The sequence below is a fragment of the Ursus americanus genome, chromosome 35 (assembly GCF_024610735.1).
Source record: "Ursus americanus isolate L20-20 chromosome 35, mUrsAme1.1.p, whole genome shotgun sequence".
NCBI lineage: Eukaryota > Metazoa > Chordata > Mammalia > Carnivora > Ursidae > Ursus > Ursus americanus.
This window is the reverse complement of record NC_142161.1, coordinates 4,664,998-4,690,245: the sequence shown is the minus strand read 5'-3', so window position 1 is coordinate 4,690,245 and position 25,248 is coordinate 4,664,998. Positions and strand designations below refer to the sequence as shown.

The 25,248-nt window shown below is 43.3% G+C and overlaps 1 protein-coding gene across 1 annotated transcript in view; it reads left to right on the top strand.

Moving 5' to 3' along the window:
- The first annotated feature begins 6,456 nt into the window (after nt 1-6,456).
- SLC7A8 (solute carrier family 7 member 8) overlaps nt 6,457-25,248 on the top strand; it is a 50,349-nt gene continuing 31,557 nt past the window's right edge. Inside the window, exons 1-3 of the mRNA XM_045802753.2 lie at nt 6,457-7,383; nt 22,820-23,024; nt 23,940-24,091. Coding sequence (XP_045658709.1) covers nt 7,233-7,383; nt 22,820-23,024; nt 23,940-24,091 — 508 coding nt within the window. The 5' untranslated portion in view covers nt 6,457-7,232. The remainder of the gene's footprint in view (nt 7,384-22,819; nt 23,025-23,939; nt 24,092-25,248) is intronic.

Sequence of the window (25,248 nt, the reverse complement as noted above, 5' to 3'; positions counted from 1 at the left end):
ATCATCACAGTGCATGAGGTCCTTGAAGGCCGGTCTTTGCTCACCATTGTATTCCTAGCACAGTAAATAGTTGATCAGATTGGCTGAGTAGGTTAATGAAATTAATGACACCCAGTTACATATAATCCAATTTCTATTAGAATTTCTTTCTCTATTAGTCTAATAAATTGTGTAGTATTGGAAATTTCCTAAAAGATACATTATCTTTTAGGGATTTTATATTCTATATCAGTGATCTCCAAACTGTAGCCTGGCAAAAGTTGCAAATGATTGGATCCATAAATTTTCACTTACCTAGAGTTTTGTATTTCCTTCCCAACTTTGCTATGCATTTCTAATATAGGAGATCACAGTTAATTATCATGGTTTGGTGAGAAAGAGGAAAGAAGAAATAAAGCTATATTTTTAAAAATTTGTCTTAAGGAGAATAATTAAAGGCATAGCTATCACCAAATTAGCCACTATCGTTTTTGACATCCCCACAATTAGGACATTCTTGGATTTGGGGACCAGAAGGGAGTACTCTTTGTAAAATCCTCCTTTGGAACTTAGAATTTAGATTTTCAGCAATTGGCAGTAAATGATTAAAATTTATTTTGAAAGTGTACCTTTATTCTTTTTTTAAATTAATTAATTAATTTTTTAAATGTTTTTTTATTATATTATGTTAGTCACCATACAGTACGTCCCTGGTCTTTGATGTAAAGTTCGATGATTCATTAGTTGCATGAAAGTGTACCTTTATTCTTCTGATTCAATACGCAATGACTGTTGAATGAATATGTATTTATGAATTTGTTAAAAAGCAAAATACAACTGAGTAAATTTGAAACCCTAATTGACTTTATTTAGCAATTCATGAATCAGGCAGCATCCCATTTAAAGAGTGGAAAAGGACTCCATGGAGCTGTACAAAATGAAAGTCTTTTGTAGGCATATAGAGGCAGAAAAAGAAAATTTCTAACAAAGTGTGGGCACCTAGGTGGCTTAGTCAGCTGTGCGTCTGCCTTCGGCTTGGGTCCTGATCCCAGGACGGGATGGAGCCCCACATTGGGCTCCGTGCTCAGTGAGAACTCTGCTTCTCCCTCTCCCTCTGACCATCCTCTGCGCTTATGCTCGCTGTCTCTCTCTGTCTCAACTAAATAAATAAAACCTTAAAAAAAGGGGTGGGGGCTCCTGGGTAGCGCAGTCGTTAAAGCGTCTGCCTTCGGCTCAGGGCGTGATCCTGGCGTTCCGGGATCGAGTCCCACATCAGGCTCCTCCGCTATGAGCCTGCTTCTTCCTCTCCCACTCCCCCTGCTGTGTTCCCTCTCTCGCTGGCTGTCTCTCTGTCACATAAATAAATAAAATCTTTAAAAAAAAAAGGGGGGGGGAGTGGATTATTTCAGGCCAGGTCACCTTCCTTTGGGGGAAGGTCAGGGGGTCTACCAGGAAGCTTGCCTCACTAGTACTGATCAAGTAATACCAGACTGGTTAAAGGTCACATTTCTGGGAGAGGCTGAAAATGCAATTAGATTAGATATAAAGCCTTGGTTTGCTGACATAGGGCTTAGCACAAGTGACTCCATTTTGAGCCTGTTGTCTCTCTCTTTTTTTTTTTTCTTTAACAAATTCTATATGCCAAGCACTGCTTTAGGCATTAAGGGTACAATGGTAAAGAAACAAGCCAAGTTTTGTTTGAATGAAACAATTTAAACATATACAAGCCAAGTGACCCCTATCTGCCTACATCCATCTTAAATAATAAAGGCCTGAGGCAGAGCTCAGCATTCAAAGAATAATGAGAAGTCCTAGAAGTCTGGTAGTACCAAGTGGAAGAGCAGAAGAATATAAATTTGGAGTGGCCAATAGGATCATGATAAAGATGACTTCAAATCTGATTCTTATGTATGATGGGCAGCCATTGAAGTGTTTTGAGCAGAGGGTGACATGGTGTAATCATGAATGGAGGTGAAGAAGGAAAACACATGATCAAAGACGTTGGGTGGCAGCTGAAAAGGAATGTAGAGCAAAGGGAGTTGTTAGGGGTCTTTCTTTCTTTCTTTCTTTCTTTCTTTCTTTCTTTCTTTCTTTCTTTTACTTTTCCTTCCTTCCTTCCTTCCTTCCTTCCTTCCTTCCTTCCTTCCTTCCATTTTTTATGGGAAGTATTACAGCACATTTGTTTGCTGATAGGAATAATCCCCTAGAGAGTGAAAAACTGATGATGCAGAAGAGAGAGGAATAATTGTAGGAGCAAAGTCCCTGAGTAGGTGAGTTGATCTGGGAGGCTGGTGCCCAAGTCAGGAAGATACATAGGAGCAGGCACAGCACATCCATTTCTATGGGAGAGAAGAGAGAGTATGTGGGTGCAGCTTCAGGCAGACTGACAGAGTTAGTGGTTGGAGGGTGTGGAAGTTCTCTTTGCCTTTCTGTTTTCTCCATGAAACGATAGGCAAAGACATCAACTGGACATGAGGATTTGGGGGATGGTATTTTCAGAGAAGAGAATGAAAGCGAGTGGAAGAGTCTTTTGACTGCAGGACAGTGGTAGGAATGCTGGGCATTGTTGGAGGCAGGTTGAGATCTGTGTTCCATATGAAATGATCTTCAAAGTCAAAATTTTGATTGTGTTTTTCTCCTCCATCTACAGTCCAGCTCCTCTCCAAGCACCGAGGACTGTATCTTACTACAATTAATACACACATCAGTCCATCAGCTAGTATTTAATTTATTTATTATGCATTAATATACATTACCATTCATTCAATCAATCAATCAATCAATCAATCATATTTATTGAGTTCCAGGCACCATTTTTGGTATTGGGGTTACAGCAGTGAACAAAATAAATCTCTAATTTCAGGGAACTTACTTTCCATATCCTAAAAGATATGAGCCTTTATCTTTGGTAAACATAAATCCTCAGTGAAAACCAATTAGGAACTGGAAGTTTCCACATTTAAGTACTCAGGATTTGAGTCACTTAAATGCTTAGAAAGAATATCAACGTCCTGAGACAGATTTGGCCCAGCAAAGGAATTAAGGACATGAAGCTGCCTCAGGGAACGCACCTTTATTTCTTTCCCACTAGTGCTGGGCTAGCTCCCTGGAATCCAGCCAAGTGCAGCAGACAGAAGAGTAATCTGCTGGAATTTTTGTCTCTGGTGTCAGAGTAAGGATTCATCATTATCTCCAGAAGAGCATGAATTAATTGACCATCGTAACAAAACAGGATCTGCTTCATCCAAATTCTCAGGACTACATAAACCCTGGAAGATACAGCTTCCTTTGAACTTATGAATGTGTCCAAAATGCAAACAGAGCATACACTAAAAAGGGCTTGTTATCTAACTACATCTCCTCAATTCATCTTCCTTCCTTTCTGACCTGTTTTGGCTTTTTCTTTTTTATTTCTTTCCTCTTTGCTCACTAATTTTCATCTGCTTTCCATTTGGAATGAAATAAAGGGTCTAGAACCACTAGCTCAGGAAACCACTGTTTCACTGTTTGACCATAGGCAGTGGTCACTGTGACTTTAGGAAGAAAGCTGCCTTTAATTGAAACCAGGGTTTCTTCTGACTCTGGGCATGTAGGTGCAAGCAGAAGAATGGAGTGGGAGCATGGACTGTGAGTTTCCTCCAGGAAGAGATTTGGGTCCTCTCTTTGTGATCTCAGACTTCACAACTCTGTTAGAAAAAACAAGAATAAAGCGTCTATTGGGTCCCAAAGGGAAAAAAAAAAGAATGGGGTAAATGAGCTTTGTGCTCTATTCCTCTGCATTAACAGATACTTCTTAGCTGTTGTTTCAAAAAGGAAATACGGGAACATGACTGTTTTGTTCAATATATTCAAGTAGTGTGTTCCTGTGCCATGTCTTTCTTTGCGCAGTAGGTGTCAGCCTCATACAGCCTTTCTCTTGCTAAGCCCATACTCATTAGAAAACGACCCTCTTACCCACCCTTTTCCCTAGTTAAAAGGATCACTTTCTTCCCATCTTAAGTGTGCAAATCAACAATAAACAGTCACCCAGATACTGGAAATAGAGTTGTACTAACACAGTTGGAAAATGGCCAAACCGAGCACTATGTGAAGGGGGTAACAAATGTTGAAGGGGAGGGCAGATTAAGTCCTGTGGGTGTCACTGAACAGATGTTAAGTGCCGGCATCAAGGTGGCTCTCTAAAAGGCACAGTTATGACATCGACTCCAGAAGATGTGGACATGGCCCTGACCAAAGGCTTTCTGTTTCCCTCAGGTGGAAGAAGTTGAGACATCAGCAAGTAGGTATAGTGTCCTGGGAAGAGCTCTCCATGTGTAAACTATTGCCCAAAAATAGAATGTCTTGTTTTTGACCTCAGGTAAGATGCTTCTCTGAGGCTCAGCTTTCTAATCTTCGTAATAGGAAAAAGTCCACCCAATGTATTTAATAAAGAGGGAAAAAAACCCTGAGCTATTGGGCATAAAACAGTTTGTAGATTGTAAAGTAGCATTATTTAAATGAAGAAAGTAGAATAAAAGATATAAAGGCAAATATAGAATAGTTAGTAAAAATAATTCAGTTTTCAAAATTTCAATAAGAAACTTCAGTTAATCATTTCTGCAGATTTTTTTCAGCGTATTACATCAAGATTTTTGTACTCTTTTGTGTTCAGTATTAGTCATATGGAATTCTGACACCCTTAGGGTTTATTTCACAAAAAGATTCCAACCTGAAAAAAGCCATGTGATATGAATAAATGGTCCTGTTGAAAGAGGGAAGAGTCCTTAGTACTAAGTACTAAGTATTTTAGTGGTGTGCTTAGTACCACCACATCCCAAGAATGTGTTTGATCCCACAACCCTCCTTAACTTCTTTAATCATAAATTCAACTGGCTAAAGCCTGCCATTTTGTGGTCAGTTTGCACATTCATGTTTTATCTCATATTAAATCTACATCAGTTAAATTAGAAATATAAATATTACTGAAAGAACTCATATTTGAGAAGGAGAAAGATTATTTGTCTTATACCTTAATGTTGAAATTTGGGCAGAAGTCTTCAAATCATATTGTTTAAAAATGAATCCATCAAATTTTTCCTCAATGCTTTGTCCTTCAGGAAAGGCCAGAGGCAACTCAAAATTGCCATGACTCATCCCCTCCCGTGGAGCTTTGTGCTATATATTTCCTTACTTGTCTGCTCTTTTTATTAAAAATCCTATTTATTTATTTATTTATTTATTTATTTTGCTGAGGCTTTCAATTTGCTGTGTCTTGAAGAAGAGGTTGAACTCCCAACCTTTGAAACTTTTTTATACTTGCTGAGTGGTTAAGGGGCAAAGTGGAAATACTGTGGATTGGACTTTATCTTATTTGGAAAGTCTTTACTACAATAGCTCAACCATCCCTATTTTAAGCAATTAAGTATTTATTTTCCTTAAAATCCAACGTCTTTTGCAACATTTTCCAAAAAGTGACGCCAAATTTCTGTAGTTACTGGTCAGCTTGGGGACCTTTATTTTTTAGACCCACTCTAAAATCAAGCACTTTTGCATAATTTGTTTAACACAGATTCAAAATAATTTTATTTTAGATTTATAGTGTGGCCTTCTCTATTGCTTCTTGCTGTTTTTCAAAGTACTTTACAAATATAATAAATATCGTTGCTCTCACCGTAAGGCAGCAATTCCTGGGTTAAATTCTTTAGGGAAGCCAAGACACAATATCCATATGGTAATAAATTGCTTATCTCTTAACATCAACAATCTGCTTTATGATCAGAAAGGTGCTGAAAGCTCCCCACTCCTTGCCTGGTCTGCCTCTCAAATAATTTATCAATGCAAAAACTATTAGAAGCTGTGAAAGTTTCCATTCTACCAGATTTTGTGTCATTCTTTCCTGGGTCTAAGGTGGGAGTCTTTTTTGTCATGTCTTGGCTAACACTAAATATGAGCTGTGAACAGTAAGTCTACCACCTCTTTCTGGTGATTGTGTTTCACCCATGCCCTTCACAGTTCACAATTATACTAAATGAACCTCTTTTCCATTATTCTTAATTCTTTCCATTCCCCTCCCCCAGCTGTGCATTTCCTACTTTCAGAAACTTGAAGACAAGGTCCTTACAACCTTCTCTCCTGTATCCTCAAATGATCCGGACATAAATATTTTAGCACAGTCACCAGTGTATTTCTGATGGTATTAAAGTGTCTGCACAACCGGTCCCTTATTTACAAAGCTCACAAACGCTGTATGACCTGTAACGCTATACCAGCTAATGAACTCTCCCAGAACAGTTGACGTGGAACGATTTTACTTCCACTTCTCACAAGGAGAAAGATGGAGAATGAGAGACGATTACAAAGCAGAATATTTTAATCCATCTTCTCGGTGATCTTCGGGGGCTGTGTGCTAATATTTAAATTGAAGAGGAGGGAGGAGACGGACAGAGGATGGAGAGACCGAGGAGGTGGGGGCGGAGCTAGCTCAGCACATAAAACCCCATGCTAAAAGGGAAGCACAATCGTGTGTGCCAGAGTCACTCTCCCATAACCTAGAGAGATGGGGCAGTCTGTGCCGTGAGGACGGAGCTCGGAAGAAAGAAAACCAGGACAGGAAAACAAACGAGACATACGAGCATATCTGGAAAAAGCAGAAGGCAGAAGACAAGGAGGGGAAAACAAACCCACAGCAGGTGGAAACAAGATCTAGAGCAAACCGGTCTGGTCCACAGTTGTTTTTCTGGAAGAGCAGAAAGTACCGGAAGATTACCTGTTTTCCCCTCAGTTAATGAAAACTCTTATCTTCATCAAAAAGAAAAGGCTAAGGGGAGGTAAAGACAATCTTTGTTTTCTTAGGGGCAGAGCTGAGTGAAACCCAGACTATCTTTGAAGCGTCTAAAATAAGCCACTGCCTGGTACACATTGCAGAACCATCCTGGTCTCTGAAGATCTACATCCCCTTCAGGAAAATTCCAGCCGGAGTAGCTGGTACAGTTCTATTTTTATATTTAAATATCTATGTCTCTCCCCCCCCCTTTTAACAACCCCTTCCTTGTTCGAAAGCACGAGTGACAAGAAAGTGTCAATACGGAATAGGAATATTTTCAGTTTTCTCTTTTTATCTGCCTGAGTCTTTTTTTTTTTTTAAAGAGGGTAGAAGTGGTCCTTATTTCAGAAAAGGACGTTTCAATTTGAAAGACAGTCTCTTAAAATATATTTACACCCACACGTATTTAGAAAGAGAGATACCTTTTGGAGGTGGAAATCCTATAAGAAGGATGGAAAAAGGAGCCAGGCACCGAAACAACACTGGAAAGAACCACTCAGGTGGGAGCGAGTCAGAGGCCAGCCCCGAGTCTGGTTCCGGAGGGGGCGGAGTAGCCCTGAAGAAAGAGATTGGATTGGTCAGTGCTTGTGGTATCATTGTAGGTGAGTCCAATTACTTTTCCCACCCACCACACCTTCCCTTCTCTGGTGGTCCTCTTGTGGAAACTTAGCCCCTTGAAAGTGCTATTTTTGCTTCCTACTCCCTGAGAAAAGAATTCTCATTCTCTTGTGCTGTAACCCATCCCCTACGGGTCAAGTTTGAGGGTCTAGGAAGCTGTGTATGTCATGTATCTCCTTCTTCAAACCAGGCTGAGCAGCTCTGTCCAGTGTTCATGGAATGGAGTAAATAGGGCTCACACACCTGGCTGAGGGTCAGCACTGCCTGGGAGCTTGTTGAAAATATAGGTCTCCTGGCTCCACACTTGAAGGCTCTGATTCCGTTGGCTTACGGTGGGGCTAGGGAACCTGAATTTCTAACAAGCTTTCATGCAGCCATCTCTTTAGCAGGCCGTGGACAGGCTTTTGAGACCTACTTAGTAGATATTCTGTTGTTGTGTGTTCTGAGAAATGTGGGCCTAGGGGATGTGTAATAACAAAAATAGCTACGACAGCAGTGATAACGCCTTGCCCTTCTATAGCTTTTTGATCTTATGGAGCACTCTCACTTTGTAAAGTAGATGCGACAGCGCTGCTATTCCCATTTCACAGATGAGGAAATAAATCATGGAAGAAAAGGAGAGATGAGATGGATTGTGCCTCTCCCTAAACATAGAGTTTGCAGTTTCTTTGGTTGCCTAGCAAGTCCGCCCAACTCTTAACTTTCATGGAAGACCTTATGAGGTTTTCAAAGGGAAATAGGAGTAAGTAGAATGACTAAAATGTGGAGTCAGGGGGGGAACTGATGGGTAGAATGTGTCCCAGCTGGAGGACTTTGAAGCTGGGGGGCCCAAGTGTACCTGAGAATGCCAGTGCAGGCCCCTCCAAGCCCCTAACCACAGTCTGCTGGGCAGAGGGTCCCAAATATGGTTCCATCCCTAGACAACACATCTTCCTCTTTCCAGAGAGGCCCTGGAGATGGATGGGCAATGGCTCATTACTGTCCTTACTTCAAAGGGTGAGCGTTTCTTCTGCTGTTTTTGGTAGAGGGCTTTACCCTCTTCCCAGAGAAAGGGGCGTGGGATGGTCAGGCCAGATATGTTTGTGTCATCTCTCCAGAGTTCCTTTTGAGGGCTTATTGTGTCCTGTTGCCCATGAATCAGTGTCTCTGGATGAGTCCGTGTGATATGCAGGAGCACAGAGGCATTTTGGCGTCCAAGCGATAGTGACACTGGAGAACACCCTTGAAATCAAATAAAATCAGTACAGTATTCAGATAATCCTCTTCACCTCTACACCCAGACTTCAGTGATCATGTTATCTCCACGCTGTTTTCAAAATGGAATCCCGTTTTATCTAATTCTCTGAGTCTGGGAAATTTTCCAGGTATCTACAGTTATAAGAAAGGTAATGTTATTTTTAAAATTACAGTCATGATCTGAATCTCTCATTACCTTTTCTTTGCTTCTCCTTTATCTCAATTGCTGTAAAAAATGAGATCAGCAAAGTATTCAATATGTACAGCACATGCCAATTTAAGGTCTATAAATAGCCCAGAGCCCGTTACCTCTTTCACCAGTTTGACTGATAGGATTAAGCATTTTCCTCCCTTTGGGAAGGTTCTGATTCACACGCAGATGTGCACACCCACATGCACACAAGCACAGTCAAACCTCCTTTCTGCCTCAGCCTTGCTCACCCACCCCCGTGTATGTGCAGGTATTCAAGGGTAGAGGATATTTTCCTATACACTGAGGTGGTTCTTGTCTCTTTCTTCAATAGTTTCGTGAATGTTGAAAAAAAAAATACAATCTCAGTTGGGTGAATGTTACTACTGATGTGTCCACAACCTCGTGGATTGTGCTTCAGTGTGAGAATAGTCCCAATATTCCCACTGACATTACAGTGACAAGAATAGTAACTCTGAGGTGAAGAGAGATCCCAAATAGGTGATTTCAGAGAAATCAGGATGTTTTTCCAAAGTGTGAGAATCTTTGTAGAGTTAATAGGCACTATTCCACCTCCATTTTAAGCTAGGGTGAGACGCAGATTTTCCCTTTAGGATGATATGGGGGCGAAATCCTTTCTGCTTCCCCTCCTTCGTGGCTGTTGAATTGCAGATGTGCTGAGCAGCTGCCCTGTCCTCTTCTAAAAGGGTTTCTGAGTGAATAATAGTGATTCAAGTCTTTTCAAGACCAAATGCAAAAATAGAAATGGCATTTTCCATGCAGAATTCAGTGATCTTCCAACACTGCGGAAGAGAGAAAATTAGAAGGCAAAAAGAGAAAGGAAATTTCCTAAGTGGGTCAGGTGATGCGGTATGGGAAAGGAGCATTTGCCCCAAATCCATCTATCTCATACCCAACTGACTTAAAGGGATAAGTTAAACTGTGTGTTTTGTACAAGCTTATAAAATTTCATTGACGGTCATCATTGATGATCTAAATAAGGAGTAACAGAATGGCAGGTGTTACAGGAATATAGGGTGGACTAATAGAAACCCATGCCCTAGAGTTACTTATAATCTGACTGGGGAAATGAGATTCATATACATTAAACAAAGAACATTAAAAATTAATGATGTGGTTGACTTATGTAGGAGCTGGATGAGGGGAAAGTTAGGTGAATTGTGGGAAACACAAGGAGAGAAAAGTTCTCACCCAGCACTAGATTAAGAAACATCTCGGGGCGCCTGGGTGGCACAGCGGTTAAGCGTCTGCCTTCGGCTCAGGGCGTGATCCCGGCGTTGTGGGATCGAGCCCCGCATCAGGCACCTCCGCTATGAGCCTGCTTCTTCCCCTCCCACTCCCCCTGCTTGTGTTCCCTCTCTCGCTGGCTGTCTCTATCTCTGTCAAATAAATAAATAAAAAATCTTTAAAAAAAAAAAAAAGAAACATCTTGAAGGATATGGGAAAAAATAGAATGGAGAAGGTGATGCTGGGAGATTTCATAGGTAAAAGAATAACAACTAAATGGTTATTCCCGTGAGAAAAAAAAAAGTATCTTCTACATCTTTGAATCTGTGGTAGTTAGCCTGACATGGAACAATAGCTCAAATGATTGTTGTACTTAATTGGTTCTTGGACAAAAATCTGAATGTGGTAGTAATAAGAAGTGTTTGTCAGTTAACTGTTGGGAACCTGGCTTGAAAAATCTTTAAGAAAGGAATAATTTCATCAGCCTAGACAATTAGATTGGGCCATTTTAATTTTTTTTTTTTTTAAAGTAAGCTCTACACCCTGTGTGGGGCTCGAACTCACAATCCTGAGATCAAGAATTGCACGCTCCACTGAGTGAGCTAGCCAGGCACTTCAGGCCATTTTAATTTTTTAACATCACCTTTGCCCTAATCTAACCAGACTGTTGCTCTCCATGCACTTGGCTAAGGAAATCTGTTGGCAACAGATGAACTTAGATTTCACCATGAATGTGAGGTCCCCGCAAAATCTAAAGAGAGTGTAATGGAACAGCAAAAAAAAAATTGTTTTAAATATTTTACTTTCTTATTTGAGAGAGAGAGAGAGAGCATGGGTGGCGAGGAGGGGCAGAAGGCGAGGGAGAAGGCTCCTGGATGCGGGCCTCGATCGCACCTGGGATCATGACCTGAGCCAAAGGTAGACGCTTAACAGACTGAGCCACCCACGCACCCCATGGAGCAGCAAAATTTATCTACTAATGATACCTAAGCTACTGTTAAAAGCTATCATTATTTTTTTAAGATTTTATTTATTTATTTATTTATTTATTTATTTATTTATTTATTTATTTTAAAGATTTTATTTATTTATTTGACAGAGAGAGACAGCCAGCGAGAGAGGGAACACAGGCAAGGGGAGTAGGAGAGGAGGAAGCAGGCTCCCAGCGGAGAAGCCCGATGTGGGGCTCAATCCCAGGACTCCGGGATCACGCCCTGAGCCGAAGGCAGACGCTTAACGACTGAGCCACCCAGGTGTCCCAAGATTTTATTTGTTAAGCAATCTCTCCACCCAACGTGGAGCTCAGACCTCCGACCTCGAGATCAAGGATGCACACTCCACGGACTGAGCCAGCCAGGTGCCCCAAAAGTTGTCATTATTAAGCACTTATTATATGCCAGAAACTTGCCCAATTACAGTAACATCAGTATCCTATTTATTTCTCGCAATACCCTTCTTGGGAGGCACTTATTATCCCTTTCTCCAGGTAAAGAAATAGAGGCTGAGAGGGGTAGGCAACTTGTTAAAGTTCACACAGCTAAAGAAGTATTGAAGGGAAGATTCAAACCTAAAGCTTGTCTGAATCCTGAATTGAGTTTTTAAGCATTCTTCTCTACTATTTCTATTTTTATGTCCTAAAGGCATGCTTTCCTTTAGCCCTGGGCAGAGGTCCTTATTTGTTTTTACAGATGAAGTTAGTGGTGTGTTCCCAGTGAAGAAGTGTCCCAGTGTAAAGGGGAGCTGAGCATTCAGCTAGGAGTGGAAGGCAACCTTCCTGGTACGATTGCAGTATGACTTGGGGGGCAGCCTGAGGTTGACTCAGCTATTACAGAATCTGGTCGGCACAGACCATCCTCCTATTAACTCTCCCACATGCACACCTTTCCTTTATGGACCAGAGTTTTCCCCAGCATGGTAGGGGTGCCCACAGAGTTCCTGGCTGTTTAGGTCACTTTATACCAGTTACATATTTAGGTATATACCCAGAATTCAGGTTTGGAGGCACCAGGCCGCTGCAGAGCCTAAAGAAAAAATATTTTTAATATGTCAGACCATTTTGTGTTTAGCACAATGTGTATTTATGAACGGACTTGGTATACTTGCTGCAGAACAATACTGAATGCAGATCTAGGTATTAGACCACTCTTTCCCACTAACAAGATTTTTTTTTTAGTATTTATTGAGGCACCTGGCTGGCTCAATGGGTGGGGCATGTGACTCTTGGTCTCAGGGTGGTGAGTTCAAACCCCACTGGGTATAGAGATTCCTTAAAAATAAAATCTTAAAAAATAAAAATAAAAAAATAGTATTTATTGAGCACTTAGTAAATGCCAGTTCTTGTGCTATGAACTTTTTATGTATTTTACCTTATTTAATCCTGACCACAATCCCCCGGAAGTAGATACCATAATTATCTCTAATTTTAAACATGGGGAATTGAGTCACAGAGCTGGCAAATAATTTGCCCATGGTCACACAACTGATTACTGAGATGGCCTAACTCCAGAGCCAAAGCTCTTAGCCATTGCTAATTGCTAACTGGCAACCAAAAGAGAAAGGAATAAAGCCAGTATATATTGTGTGGTGGGGGAGTGGGCCATGGAGGACCATAACCTGACATCGGAGTCAGGAAAGACCATACATACCTGATACTGCAAAGGTTGGAGGAAAAACTTTATTTTGTTTTATTCATTTATTTGACAGAGAGAGCACAAGCAGGGGGATCGGCGGGTGGAGGGAGAGGGAGAAGCAGGCTGCCCGCAGAGCAGGGACCCTAATGCTGTGGGGCTCGATTCCAGGACCCTGGGATCATGACCTGAGCAGAAAGCAGACGCTTAACCAACTGAGCCACCCAGGCACCCCTACTTTTTTTTTAAAGGGTATTTATCAACAAAGAAGTGTAGCTATCTGTATGACCATACTACAGTGGCACTGGGCTGATTTGGACATTTTTCAAGTCCAAAAGATTTTCAGACCCACGTGTTTTCCACCACTTCAGAAGATTTTACATTTTAGTCTCTAGTATGATGTTTATTAGCTTTCTAATCCCCAAAATGCTACTGGGTGTTAACCAGAGGGATGGAGTGTGACAATTGCTTCTTGAGTTTGCACTTCAACTTTTTTTAAAAACATGGAGGGATTAGGATTTGGTTCATTCAAGATAAAAATGTGTTTAAAACTCATTGTTCTCAGAGAAAACTCTGAGACGGAAGCCAAGTAGGAGGCTTGTCAAAACAAACACATCTTGGTGAATAGAGAAAGGCTATTCCCAGCAGTGTAATCTTAAAAATAAGTAGCTACCATTTACTGAGCACTACTGTGCACTGCTAATGGTACCTGATCAGTGCTTTATAAATATTCTCTCCTAATTTCATGTAGTTAGTACAGTTATAGACAGGAAGGGTTTGAATGAATAAGTGGACAATGGCAGAGCCAGGATTCCCCTCAGGTCATTGAACTCTGAAGCCACTGGGCTTAACCAAAATGCTCCACAGCATGTAACTCCAGGTAGCTGGGGACAGGGATCCTGTTGCATGCTTCCTGCCTCCAGGAACCACGGAGCTCAAGGAGCAATCTGGGTGAGCCTGCCACTGGCAGGGCCATAATGTGTTCTCCCAAAGAGCAGAGCTGTGCAGAGCGAGTGACTAGCAGACTCTTGGGGTTGGGGGAAGACAGTAGGAACCCAGCAGGTAAAAAATTGTGTCCAAGAAACGGAACCAAATAGCTCATCTTATTTAGAAAAACACCACCAACAACAAAAATACCCTGTACCCAGATCACATGACCTTCTCAGAGAGGCTGGCACCATATCTATAGCTTTTCTGAATTAAACCAGCTTATTAAAGCAGCATGGAGGTATGGGGCATACACATGGGGGTTTCTCAAGTTGCCTGGCTACCAAGGTTTTCTGCTTTCCTCTGAGGGTTAATCCAGCATCACAGCTACCTATAAAGAAATACCTCAGGAATTTCTACTGTTGCTCTTGTTTTGTCGTTGTTAATGTTTAGGGTGATGCAGGGCTGTCAAAAAAGCAGGCGTGAGCAACTAATCCAGTAATATATTCTGAACCACCAGAAACAACCACCATTCTGGAGCCCGGGGACTAGGAACTGTTCCAATTTTTAACTCCTTGTTGAGCACACGAAGCAAGAAAGAGTATGCCTTGCACCCCTCCCAGCACATGCCTACAGAGGAGGCCCCCCAAGTCCTTTCTCCCAGGAAATCTGGAAATGGTAAACTGCAGGCTGCTCCTTGGACAGAAGTAGGAGCTGCTGATCACGGGATTTCAGACCAGCCCGCATTTTAACATTCAACAGACACTTATTCAGCACATTATATGCTAGGCCCTGTGTAGAGCACTGGTGAATTTTATTTCTAAGAAGCAAAAAGTACCCCTCAGGCCTATTTTAAGCTGTTTTATTTATAGAATGAATGAAGTTTGAGCTGAAAAGCTTTATCGATTACATCTCATCCCTCATCCTTTGTCACAGTCACAAGTATTCCCGTTGGTTTGCTCCCTACTTTAAATAACCTCAGCGTGAGCAATGACGTCACCCCTGGGGAGAGGGTGTCACAATATGCCAGAAGATGTTCCAGGGAACCTCACACTGCTTCACATGGTGAAGGTGGATTACCCAGAGAAAGTACCCATGCTGCAGAATTATCAATGTACTTTTCTCATCGGTATATAGATTTTAAATGTGCCTGTTTGTAGCTCAATGAAATGCATAAATGCTTTAGCTGTTTCTTTAGGGTACAATTCTGCATATTTAGTAAGCAGTGGATATAGGCAGGTCAGGTTGCCTTAGGGATAAGGCAGCTTCTGTTAAGCAGGCTCTGATGCTGGCATAGAGGGCACATAATGAATTTTTCCATGATTTGTATCAGCGTGTCGTTGAAAAGGAGGAAGCAGTGATAATATAGCAAAAAAGGAGGGGCTCTGGAAGTAGTCTTAGGTTTGTAAACTGCTTGTCTGTTTGTAAGCTTTGTAACCTGCAACAAGTCAGTTATCAGTTTACTTACCTGTAAGTAGAAGTTTCTTGTGGAGTATTAAAATAAATCTGGTATCCCCTGGTATATATTTAATAAATTTTCGTTTCTTTCTCTCCTTGAGCTCCTCCTCCGCCATCACTCTCACTTTCCTCCCACCTCCAATTCCCTGACACACATTCACTTATTCCGGTTCAGAAATTTAGGTTGGAATGATCAGGCCAATGAAAAGAACTGGCCCGTTCAGTCCAAGCCTGACCTGTTTATCAACCAGCCAATGCTTTCCCCTTCTTCTCTGCTGATTGAGTCTTCTTACTCATCAGCATCCGTTGTGTACTTCCCCTCTTCCAGGAAGCTTGTTGTGAGCAGCCCACGCCAGTGACCTTTCCATTCGTGATATCTTGTCATATAGCACAGTTGTTGTTGTCAGCTCCGTGTCCACTTACGTGTCCTCACTTCACACAATTCCTTGAGGACAGGGACTGAGTCTTACTCATTTTCACATCCCTGAGTATTCAGCCTGGCACGTGGCAAGTGCTTAGAAAGTATTTGTTGAATAATAGCAGTCGGTTAAAAACAAATCATCCATTGGAGATGTTTGACAATGTGAATATACTTAATGCTTCTTCTGAACTGTACACTTAAAAATGGTTAAGATGGGGGCGCCTGGGTGGCACAGCGGTTAAGCGTCTGCCTTCGGCTCAGGGCGTGATCCCGGCATTCTGGGATCGAGCCCCACGTCAGGCTCCTCCGCTATGAGCCTGCTTCTTCCTCTCCCACTCCCCCTGCTTGTGTTCCCTCTCTCGCTGGCTGTCTCTATCTCTGTCGAATAAATAAATAAAATCTTTAAAAAAAAATGGTTAAGATGGCAATTTTAATGTTACATGTTTTTTACCACAATAAAAAAATTTTTTAGCCTAAAAATGAGTTATTCTCCGGGTGTCTGGGTGGCTCAGTTGCTTAAATGTCCAGCTCTTGATTTCAGCTCAGATCATGATCTCAAGGCTGTGGGATTGAGCCCCCTCATCGCCTCAGGCTCAGCACTCAGCGGGGAGTCTGCTTGAGATTCTCTCCCTCTTCTTCTCCCTCTGCACCTCTCTCCGCTCATACTCCTCTCTCTCTAAAATAAACAAATCTTTTAAATACTTTCTTTATTTATTTGTCATAGAGAGAAAGAGAGCACAAGCAGGGGGAGCAGCAGGCAGAGGGAGAAGCAGGCTCCCTACTGAGCAGGGAGCCCAATGCAGGACTTGATCCCAGGACCCTGGGATCATGACCTGAGCCAAAGGGAGATGCTTAACCAACTGAGCCACCCAGGCATCCCTAAACAAATCTTTTAAAAAATGAGTTATTCTCGGGGCGCCTGGGTGGCTCAGTTGATTAAGTGTCTGCCTTCAGCTCAGGTCGTGATCCCAGGGTCCTGGGATTAAGTCCCACATTGAGCTCCTTGCTCAGCAGGGTGAATCTCCCTCTGCCTGCTGGTCCCTCTGCTTGTGTTCTCTCTCTCTCTCACACACAAATAAATAAATAAATAAAATCTTTTTAAAAAGTCATCGAAGTTCCATTCTGAAAGGGACTTTAGGGATTAGCCAGATGATGACAGTGACGCTTGAGGTTAGAACAGTGTTTCTCAATGTTAGTGCTGTTACCATATGGGCCAGATACTTCGTTGTTGTGGGGGGCTGTCACGTGTATTGAAGGATGCTTAGCAGCAGCCCTGGCCTCCACTAGATGCCAGTAATACCCCTCCTCCAGTTGTAACAATGAGAGTGTCTGCAGTCATTGCCAACTGTCCCCTGGGGCTGGGGGAAATGGTGCAAAATTGCCACTGGATGAGAACAACTGAGATAGACAAAACCTGTCTCTACTGGTGCCTGGTTCCCCAACAAGACAGGGAGATGCTGGAGGCCAAATGTGAATCTTTAATGGATATATGTGAGGACTCAGCACTTGTAGCCCCTCAGGCCAGGATGCCTGCTTTTCAGGGGCTGGTGGGTGGTGGTTGGCTCCATCTACTTCATTTAGAGTCCATGTGTGAACAAGTGCTTCCCAATGACCTTTTAAAGCAAGCATGTACAGAGTGGGTGCTCAATAAATACTTTTTGAGATGCAATTACCTGCTGGCCGCCCACCTGCAGCATCTAAAAATTATACCTAGGCAAGCAGACAAATGACTCAGAGAATGCTTCATGGTCCTGGCTCTGCAGTGCTGTTTTGGAGCCAAGCTTCTGTTCTTCTTTTTCTTCTAGAGATGGACTCTGTTCTTACTGCTGTGAAGTCTAGCAGTTCCTTATATTTGCTAGCATTTCATAGATTAGAAAGTGTTCCCACACGTATGTGATCTCCCATGATCCCCACAACAACCCTGTGTGGTCATCAGGGCAGGAACAATTATTCCATTCAGCAGGTGAAGGAAGGGACTGTCAGAAAAATTCAGGTCACATGGCTTGTGGGTGGCAAAGCAAGGAATCAATGGCTCCCCCAACTCTGAGCCTAGTGCCCTCTTCAGTTTTCAGTAAGGAATCCAAAACAGTGGAGTCCTGCAGCACCTTCCACATCTCTGTTCTGCTCAGGATGGCAACTCCAAAGGGCACGGGTCAGAGTCTTAACCTGCTGTCACTCTGATGTAGCTATTTGTACAGTCCTAATGGGAAAGTGTATACAGGGTAAGACGCATGGTGAGCTTCCTGCCATGAGAATCAAAGCCCCCAACATACGAGACCCTGCTTCCATCCTTCCCCCAGTCCTGAAAATCTTGAGATCTTCTTGGCCACTTGAAGGAAGAAGCATAAAGAAAGTTGACCTTAGTGACACCTGGGTGGCTCAGCTGGTTAAGAGTCTGCCTTTTGCTCAGGTCCTGATCCCAGGGTCCTGGGATTGAGCCCCAAGTTGGGCTCCCTGGTCAGTGGAAAGTCTGTTTATCCCTCTCCCTCTGCCCCGCCCCCCACCATTCATGCTCTCTCTCTTTCAAATAAATAAATAAAATCTTTAAAAAAAAAAAGGGAAAAAAAAGAAAGTTCACCTTGCTTTTTTCTAAACATCATGGAAATGGACAGAACCTCCAAGCCCCAGGAGGAGCTCTGACTAGACTCTAAGATTAGCATTAGTTATTAAGGAAGGCCAAAACCTTTTGTATCAGAGGGTCTGTTGGGCATTAGAAGTCTGTAAATCCATGCCCTAGGAAATTCTTTGATGCCTACAGCATTCTAGTGTGGACAAGCCTGGATGTGAGTAAGGCCTTAATAACAGTCACATGGGTATTGGCCCACAAGTAGGGAAGTCAGTGGTTATTCATGGCAAACATGGATTTTCTTAATTCCAACATTTTTCTAGTGAGGACTTGCCCACGGATACAACTTGGCCCCTTTTTTAATGGAGTGGTTTGCTTGGCTTTTCTTTGACAGAAGAAGCCAAGCTGGGCCTCATTGTCCAGGCATCCTAGGACCCCTTTTTTACTAAAGAAGATCTATGCGATAAGATGATTATTTTACTAATTGGGGTGGCTGAGAGGGAGGATTGAAACCTTGGCTACTCCAGATGGATGGGCATCTCATTCTTGAATAGTTTTATAGACAAGAAGTCTAAGAGTAAAACAATGGAGAAAAACATCCCCACAGTAATCAACTTTCTTCCAGCCTCTCAAGAAAGTTTCATAGTCAAGATAGAAAAGACCTTTCCTACTTCTCCTTTTTCAAAGCCACTCCAGAAAAACCTCATTTGGACAGGGTCCAAGTGTAAAAGTCCTGTTGTGCAATTTCTAGAGGAGAGGCCATGTGGAGTAGTGGAGGGAACCCAGGCCGGGAGTCCAAGGACTTGGCCTCTAGTCCAGGCCTTGCTGCCTATGCAGTATGTGACTTTGGTCAAGTCTCCTCACCTCTCTAAAACTCAGTCTTAGTGAAGGTAAATAGCGATGATAACGCCCACCCTATGCCCCTAAGAAAGTAGTTCCAAGAATCAAATAAAGTAACAATTGTGAACACTTTGAAAATCACCATTGAAGGTGATGTGGCAGAAGGAAGGAATCAGATCTGTGTTGCAGGTCCTTAATAAGCATCTTCTCACAATAAGCATCATCTTAGTAAAACTGACTATTCCCTGGGAAAAGCTTGAGGCTACAACAAAAGATTTAGGTTCTAATCAGTTACTACTAACTTACTCTGTGGTTTAGGCAAATAACTACCTCTCTGTGTCTCAGTTTCTTCATCCATAAAATAGGGATGGTAATACCTCCCTCATTTTTTCATATTTGGAAAATTGAAATAATAGTTGCCCTATTTTCTTCCCCTATAAATTGGTGATGATAGGGGCACCTGGGTGGCTCAGTCGGTTAAGTGTCTGACTTTGGCTCCGGTCATGATCTCAGAGTCCTGGGATGGAGCCCCGCATTGGGCTCCCCGCTCCCTGGGGAGTCTGCTTGTCCCTCTGCTCCTCCTCCCCACCCCCCACTCATATTCTGTCTCTCTCAAATAAAAAAAATCTTTAAAAAAAATTGGAGATGGTAATAATAACCAGATTACTCTCTTCAGCAGTGAAATAAATGGATTGCTTTATTCATTTGCCTACAATACATACTTGACATACTTCATAGGATTTGGAGGTTCCAAAGAAACACTTATATTGCTCCGTGGAGATAAGCTCTAGTTGGATGTCTGACATCATTCATTCAGTAAACATTTATCGAGTGTCTACTGTGTGACACTTTGCAGAGTGTCTACTGTGTGACACTTTGCAGGTGAAGGGAAGCAATAGAGTCCCTGCTGTCATGAATCTTATAAGTCCAGTGGGAGAGAGAAATAGTAATCAAATAATCACACTAAGATTGTAGATAGTAGGCATTACTTTTGAGTAAATGTAATGTGAATGTTCTTTCGGCTATGTGTGACATTCCTCCCCCGGCAGAAGCTCCAGAGTCCACTAAGGTGGAGGAAATGTTATCTGATTCTGGTTTTCTAGGTAGCAGCTTCCTAGAATCAGAGAGAGACATTCCTCTCCTTCCTGTTCTGTAGCCCTCTTGTTTTGGCTAGGATTTTATATATATATATATATATATATATATATATATATATATATATATATATATATGGCAATATATATATATTACCTTATTAATTTTAGTTTGTTCAAAATTAAGATTGCAGGGCGAGGGGTAGAAACCAATTTTTATAAAATGAAGATTCTTGTCCCAATGTCAGCCTATTACAAACCTCACCATCACTCCAGCAGCTCCACGGAAGGACATATTATGGAGAATAAGGGGAGGCAGTAAGTGATCAGACCCTGCAAATGGCTGTTGGTGTTGCACATCCCATCTTCCAGCGGCTGCCTCCACCTGCAGTGAGGAAAGGAGCACACACTCTGGAAATGCCAGAACAAAAGCTGGAGAACAGAAGTGCTTCTTGATCCCCACTGTGGTATTTGTTTTCCAAGAATCCTTAATGGAACACTGACACTTCATTCCTGAGAAGACAGGATCTCTTCAATGACATTCACTCCTACTTCCTCCCTGTGACAGCCGTTCCTGGCTCCGAGAAATACCTAGCTGTTTCCCCACCACCTCCCTTTTCAGTACCTTGCAGGCCAAAGTCAAACCTTGTTTTTCTCCTACATTGATCGTTTTTCTAACCCCTTGAACTAGTTTTATAATCTAGGTGTGTTACTCTCTTCGTGGCTGCCTTTGAAATGCCCTACAAATTACTCTTCTGATAAATTCCTGCTAGACAAGGAGTTTATTATCACCTTTTGCACTGTTAGCAACCTCGTCTCCAGTTCTCAGCTTCTGGCACTTGGTATCTTCCAGGGGACAGCAGCACGTTTCGCTTGGCAGGTTAAGGGTCACCTGCTAGGGTAACTGTGTCCTGAGTCCTGGCACACCACCAGAAGGCCTCGTAGTCTCCAGTAGCCCAACCTTCATGCAAAGCACACATGGAGACTGGTGGAGGAAAGAGGGCGGCTGAAATAGGTCCTCTTGTTCCTATCATAGGACTTTAAATAAATGTACAAGAAAAGGAAAAACCTTTAAGAACTGGTGGGGCCCAGAATCTCATTTTTCTCTCTCTCTTTGCCTGATGTTTAGATCACAAAGTTGAACGTGAGGGGTTGTTTCTTCCTTTATCATCTCTATATGCAGCCCAGGTCTGGTGGGATAGACTACCTGCATAGAAGGAAGGCAAGTTTGAGACAAGTGTGCTTCCTTTCCGGCTGCATCCAGCCACAGATCCTGTATGTCAGTCTCATGGTTGCCGCCCTTCCTCCTGCCTAGACCGCTTCCCTCTCCCGTTCGTTATCTCACGCTGCAGTTTTTTTAGTGTGAAAAGCTTATTCTGTATCCCAGAGGAATAAAATGTGTTGCTTTTAGAAGGTGAATAGTCTCTTCTTGTCCCCTTTGACCGAAATAACTGATGCATGGCCTGGGATTAAATACCGAATTTTGATTTAGAAGTAAAAGTTTCAGGACTGGATTGAGGTTGAGTTATGCAAGTTGAGATCGGAAAGTCATTTTGAAAGTTGAGTGTAAATCCTCTATCCTGCATCTTGTTCAGCCCAGGTCTGGTTCCAAACCCCTTAAGAGAGGTGGTGGGAATTTAAGATGTCCTCAGAACACTGTCAAACCAAGCTGGCCTCATAATACTCCCGTTCTGCATTTCCACCTGGATCCATTTAGTCTCTGCTTCTTCCCTCAGACTTTTCGTAGTACAGCTGGGTGCTCTGATCACCACCTTGAATTACAGTAAGTAGAGGAAAGCTTGGGAAGGAACATGTCAGGAGCTGCCCCCACTGTCTTACTCCTCCCCTGCCCAACACACCCGTCCCAATAGCCAACCATTCAGTCTTTGCCGCCAGCCTCATCTCTCAGGAGAAAGCCAGCCTCTTGCACACAGAAGCAGAAATAGATTAGTGGAAAGCGCGCTGGATTAAGCATCAGGAGACTGACTTCTAGATCCAATTTTACCCATCAGTAGCTGTGGAATTTGGAAAAAGCATTTAACCCCTCTGTATCTTAGCCTCTTTGCAAAACAGAGAGAGAAATACCTGTTCCTCCTCCTCTTCCCATACTTTGTAAGGTGGTTGTGAGAGTCACATGAAGCAATGGAGGGGACGACCTTTCAAGAATATAGTGCTAAACCTTTGCATGTATTGCACTTCTACAAACAATTTTGTAGGACTAGGACTGTTTTTATAGGGTTATTTCATGTTCTTCATCAAGGGTGGGGCTGTCCTGTCTGGGGTGAAAGCCAGCCTCCAGGAGTGCTGTCGATGCTCATAGGTCTTAAAAACCCACAGTCATGGGGTATGACCACAATCTATCCAAAACGTATTGCCCTGAGGCTTACTTTTGAAGCTTTCTACCCTGCAGACTGTCTCTGAGAACAGCCTGCTTTTCCAGTCCTGCCATTTCCAGTTAGTCTTAAGACCTTTGTTACCTCGGGTGGACCATGGTACAGCCCAGTGAGAGGGTCTTAAGGTTCAATACCCCAGCCACCGCTTACTACCATGTGGACTTGGGCAATACACTTGGTATCACTAAGACTCAGTTTCCTCCTCTGTAAAATGGGAGAAATGATATCTGACTCTGTAGGGGTGTCCTGAGGACTAAAGGAGACATGTAAATTATTACTAGACACACCTGCCTGAGGTGATTTATGCATTCCAAAGGCATTTTAGAATCAAACCAGAGATGAGACCACTCCTGTGAATGCCAGTCCTGTCAATTGTGCTGACTCCACTGTCTCCCCCGGCAACCTTGGTGCCTCATGCAGGGAACATCATTGGCTCTGGAATCTTCGTCTCGCCGAAAGGTGTGCTGGAAAACGCCGGCTCTGTGGGCCTCGCTCTCATTGTCTGGATTGTGACTGGTGTCATCACAGCCGTGGGAGCCCTGTGCTATGCTGAGCTTGGGGTCACCATCCCCAAATCTGGAGGTGACTACTCCTACGTCAAGGACATCTTTGGAGGACTGGCTGGGTAAGAGGATCTGTGGAGGCCTGGGTGGTCTAGAAGCTGAGGCCAGTGGTTTCCAGTGTGCCAAGGAGAGCTAGAGAATAGGATTCCTCTTTGCCTCCCTGTCATGGTTGTTAGTGTAGCTATGTGTCCCCTTGATTCTCCTGAGGGTGGCAGAAGAAACAGGTTATACTTTTTACCTCTCTGTTGATCTCAGTGGGCAAGATTCTATGGGTGACAGCAAACAGAACTTTATGACAACTCTGACCATAGACTCTCAGGGAAAGCATATCACAAAACAAAGCCCTCTTATCTTGACAAATCAGAGTGACCACCTAAGAAACAGGGTACCCTCTTCTCACATGACCAAGGATGATACCTTCCTGCAGGGCCAGGCCCTGATCTTGAGTTTCCTCAGCCTCTGCGGCCCTGCGACTGAGGAGCTGAGACCTCACCAAGGGGCCAAGGATGTGGAGGGCACTTCCCCCTCACAACCCCACTCAGTGCCGCCCCTGGCAGTTGCTGAAGTGGCCACACCTTAAGCATGTCCTGGCTGTCAGAATTCTTGGGTTGCCAATTTTATTTTCCACCACTGGAAGTTGGGGGCCAGATCATAGGGAAGGGATGGTAAAAGGAGAGGAGAGAGAGAAGGAATGCCAAGACGTGTGTCATACTAGTAGACACTTCGTCCCTCATCGTCGAACCACTGTATTGTCATTGCGGAGGGCCGGCTGTTTGGTTGAGCAGGGGCTGGGCTGCTCAGCATCCCGGAAAAAAAAAAGAGCAAACGCACCCCTTTAGCCCACCCACCTCTCCTAACGCCGCCCAGTGACATGCCCAGGCTTCCCCCCATGACTCATGAACCCTGCCATGCATGTTGGCGGGGGTGGGGGTCTCTGCAGCTGTCTTGGGTCAAGTTCTGTCCTGTTCCCCCTTCAGGTTCCTGAGGCTATGGATTGCGGTGCTGGTGATCTACCCCACCAACCAGGCTGTTATCGCCCTCACCTTCTCCAACTATGTGCTGCAGCCGCTCTTCCCCACCTGCTTCCCCCCAGAGTCTGGCCTTCGACTCCTGGCTGCCATCTGCTTATGTAAGTGCCATCTGGGCCTTGCTCTCAGGATGGCCTTTTTTGGCCTTCCTGGCGGTCCCATCTCTCCAATTCTCCTCCCTCTCCCTCTTTTCTTTCCTTCCCTCCTTTATTTTTCCCCCATTACTTTCCTACATGGGTGCTTGGATGAATTGATTCTGAATAATTAGCTGGTGTTAAAAAAAAAAAGAAGAAGAAGAGGAAGAAATGCTCTGGATAGGTAGCTACTCAGAGGCACAGTAATTTTCACCAGAAGGCTCTTTACATCACACACAGCACTTTCATCGATTCTATCTGATCTGAGCCTCATGACAAATCCATGAGGTAAGCAGGGCCAGTATTATCACTTTTCTAGAGCAGATAAGGAAAGGAGCCAGGCAAGTGACATACCCAAGGTGGCAGGCCCTGAGTGGAGCCCAGGTCTCCTGATTCCTTCTCTTTCCAGCACGTACATACAGCGTACACTGTGCTGGAGGCTCCCTGCTGCTCGCAGGAAGATTTTTCTGGCTTCGTCCACCTCTACCTCAACCTGCCAGCTCACATCTTAAAACTCTTTGGGAGGAGAGTGTAAAGCTGTGAGTTGGGAGAAAATAATGCATTGTCTGTGGTCCCCACCCCGCTTGATACGTTTCCTGCCTAACTGGGGAGAAAAACTATACAGACAGGTTCTGTGGTGAGAAGTCAGTTGCAGTAAAAATTCAGAGAAGGGGGAAGGATGTCTGTGAGCTGGAATAGGTTAGAGATTTGTTGTAGAGAAGTTCTGCAACTCGTATTTTTAGGAATTCTCAGGGATCTCAGTGGATTGGGGTATTTTATATCTTTTAACCAAAAACTAATTTCTTTTTTTTTTTAGATTTATTTCTTTATTTTGGGGGGGGGGGCAGACAAGCAGACTCCCTGCTGAGCGGGGAGGCTCACAAGGGGCTGGATCCCAGGACCCTGAGATCATGACCTGAGCCGAAATCAAGAGTTGGACACTTAACCGACTGAGCCCTCCAAGCGCCCCCCACAAAACTAATTTCTAAAGTAAATATTTGGATTTTTTTTCGAAGGCTCCACTTTTGGAGTTAACATGATCCCTGCCCTACCATACCTTTCAACACACATACACTTAGCTGAGGGCAGTGACCATCCAGGCCACACCCTTTCCCAGGTCTTCT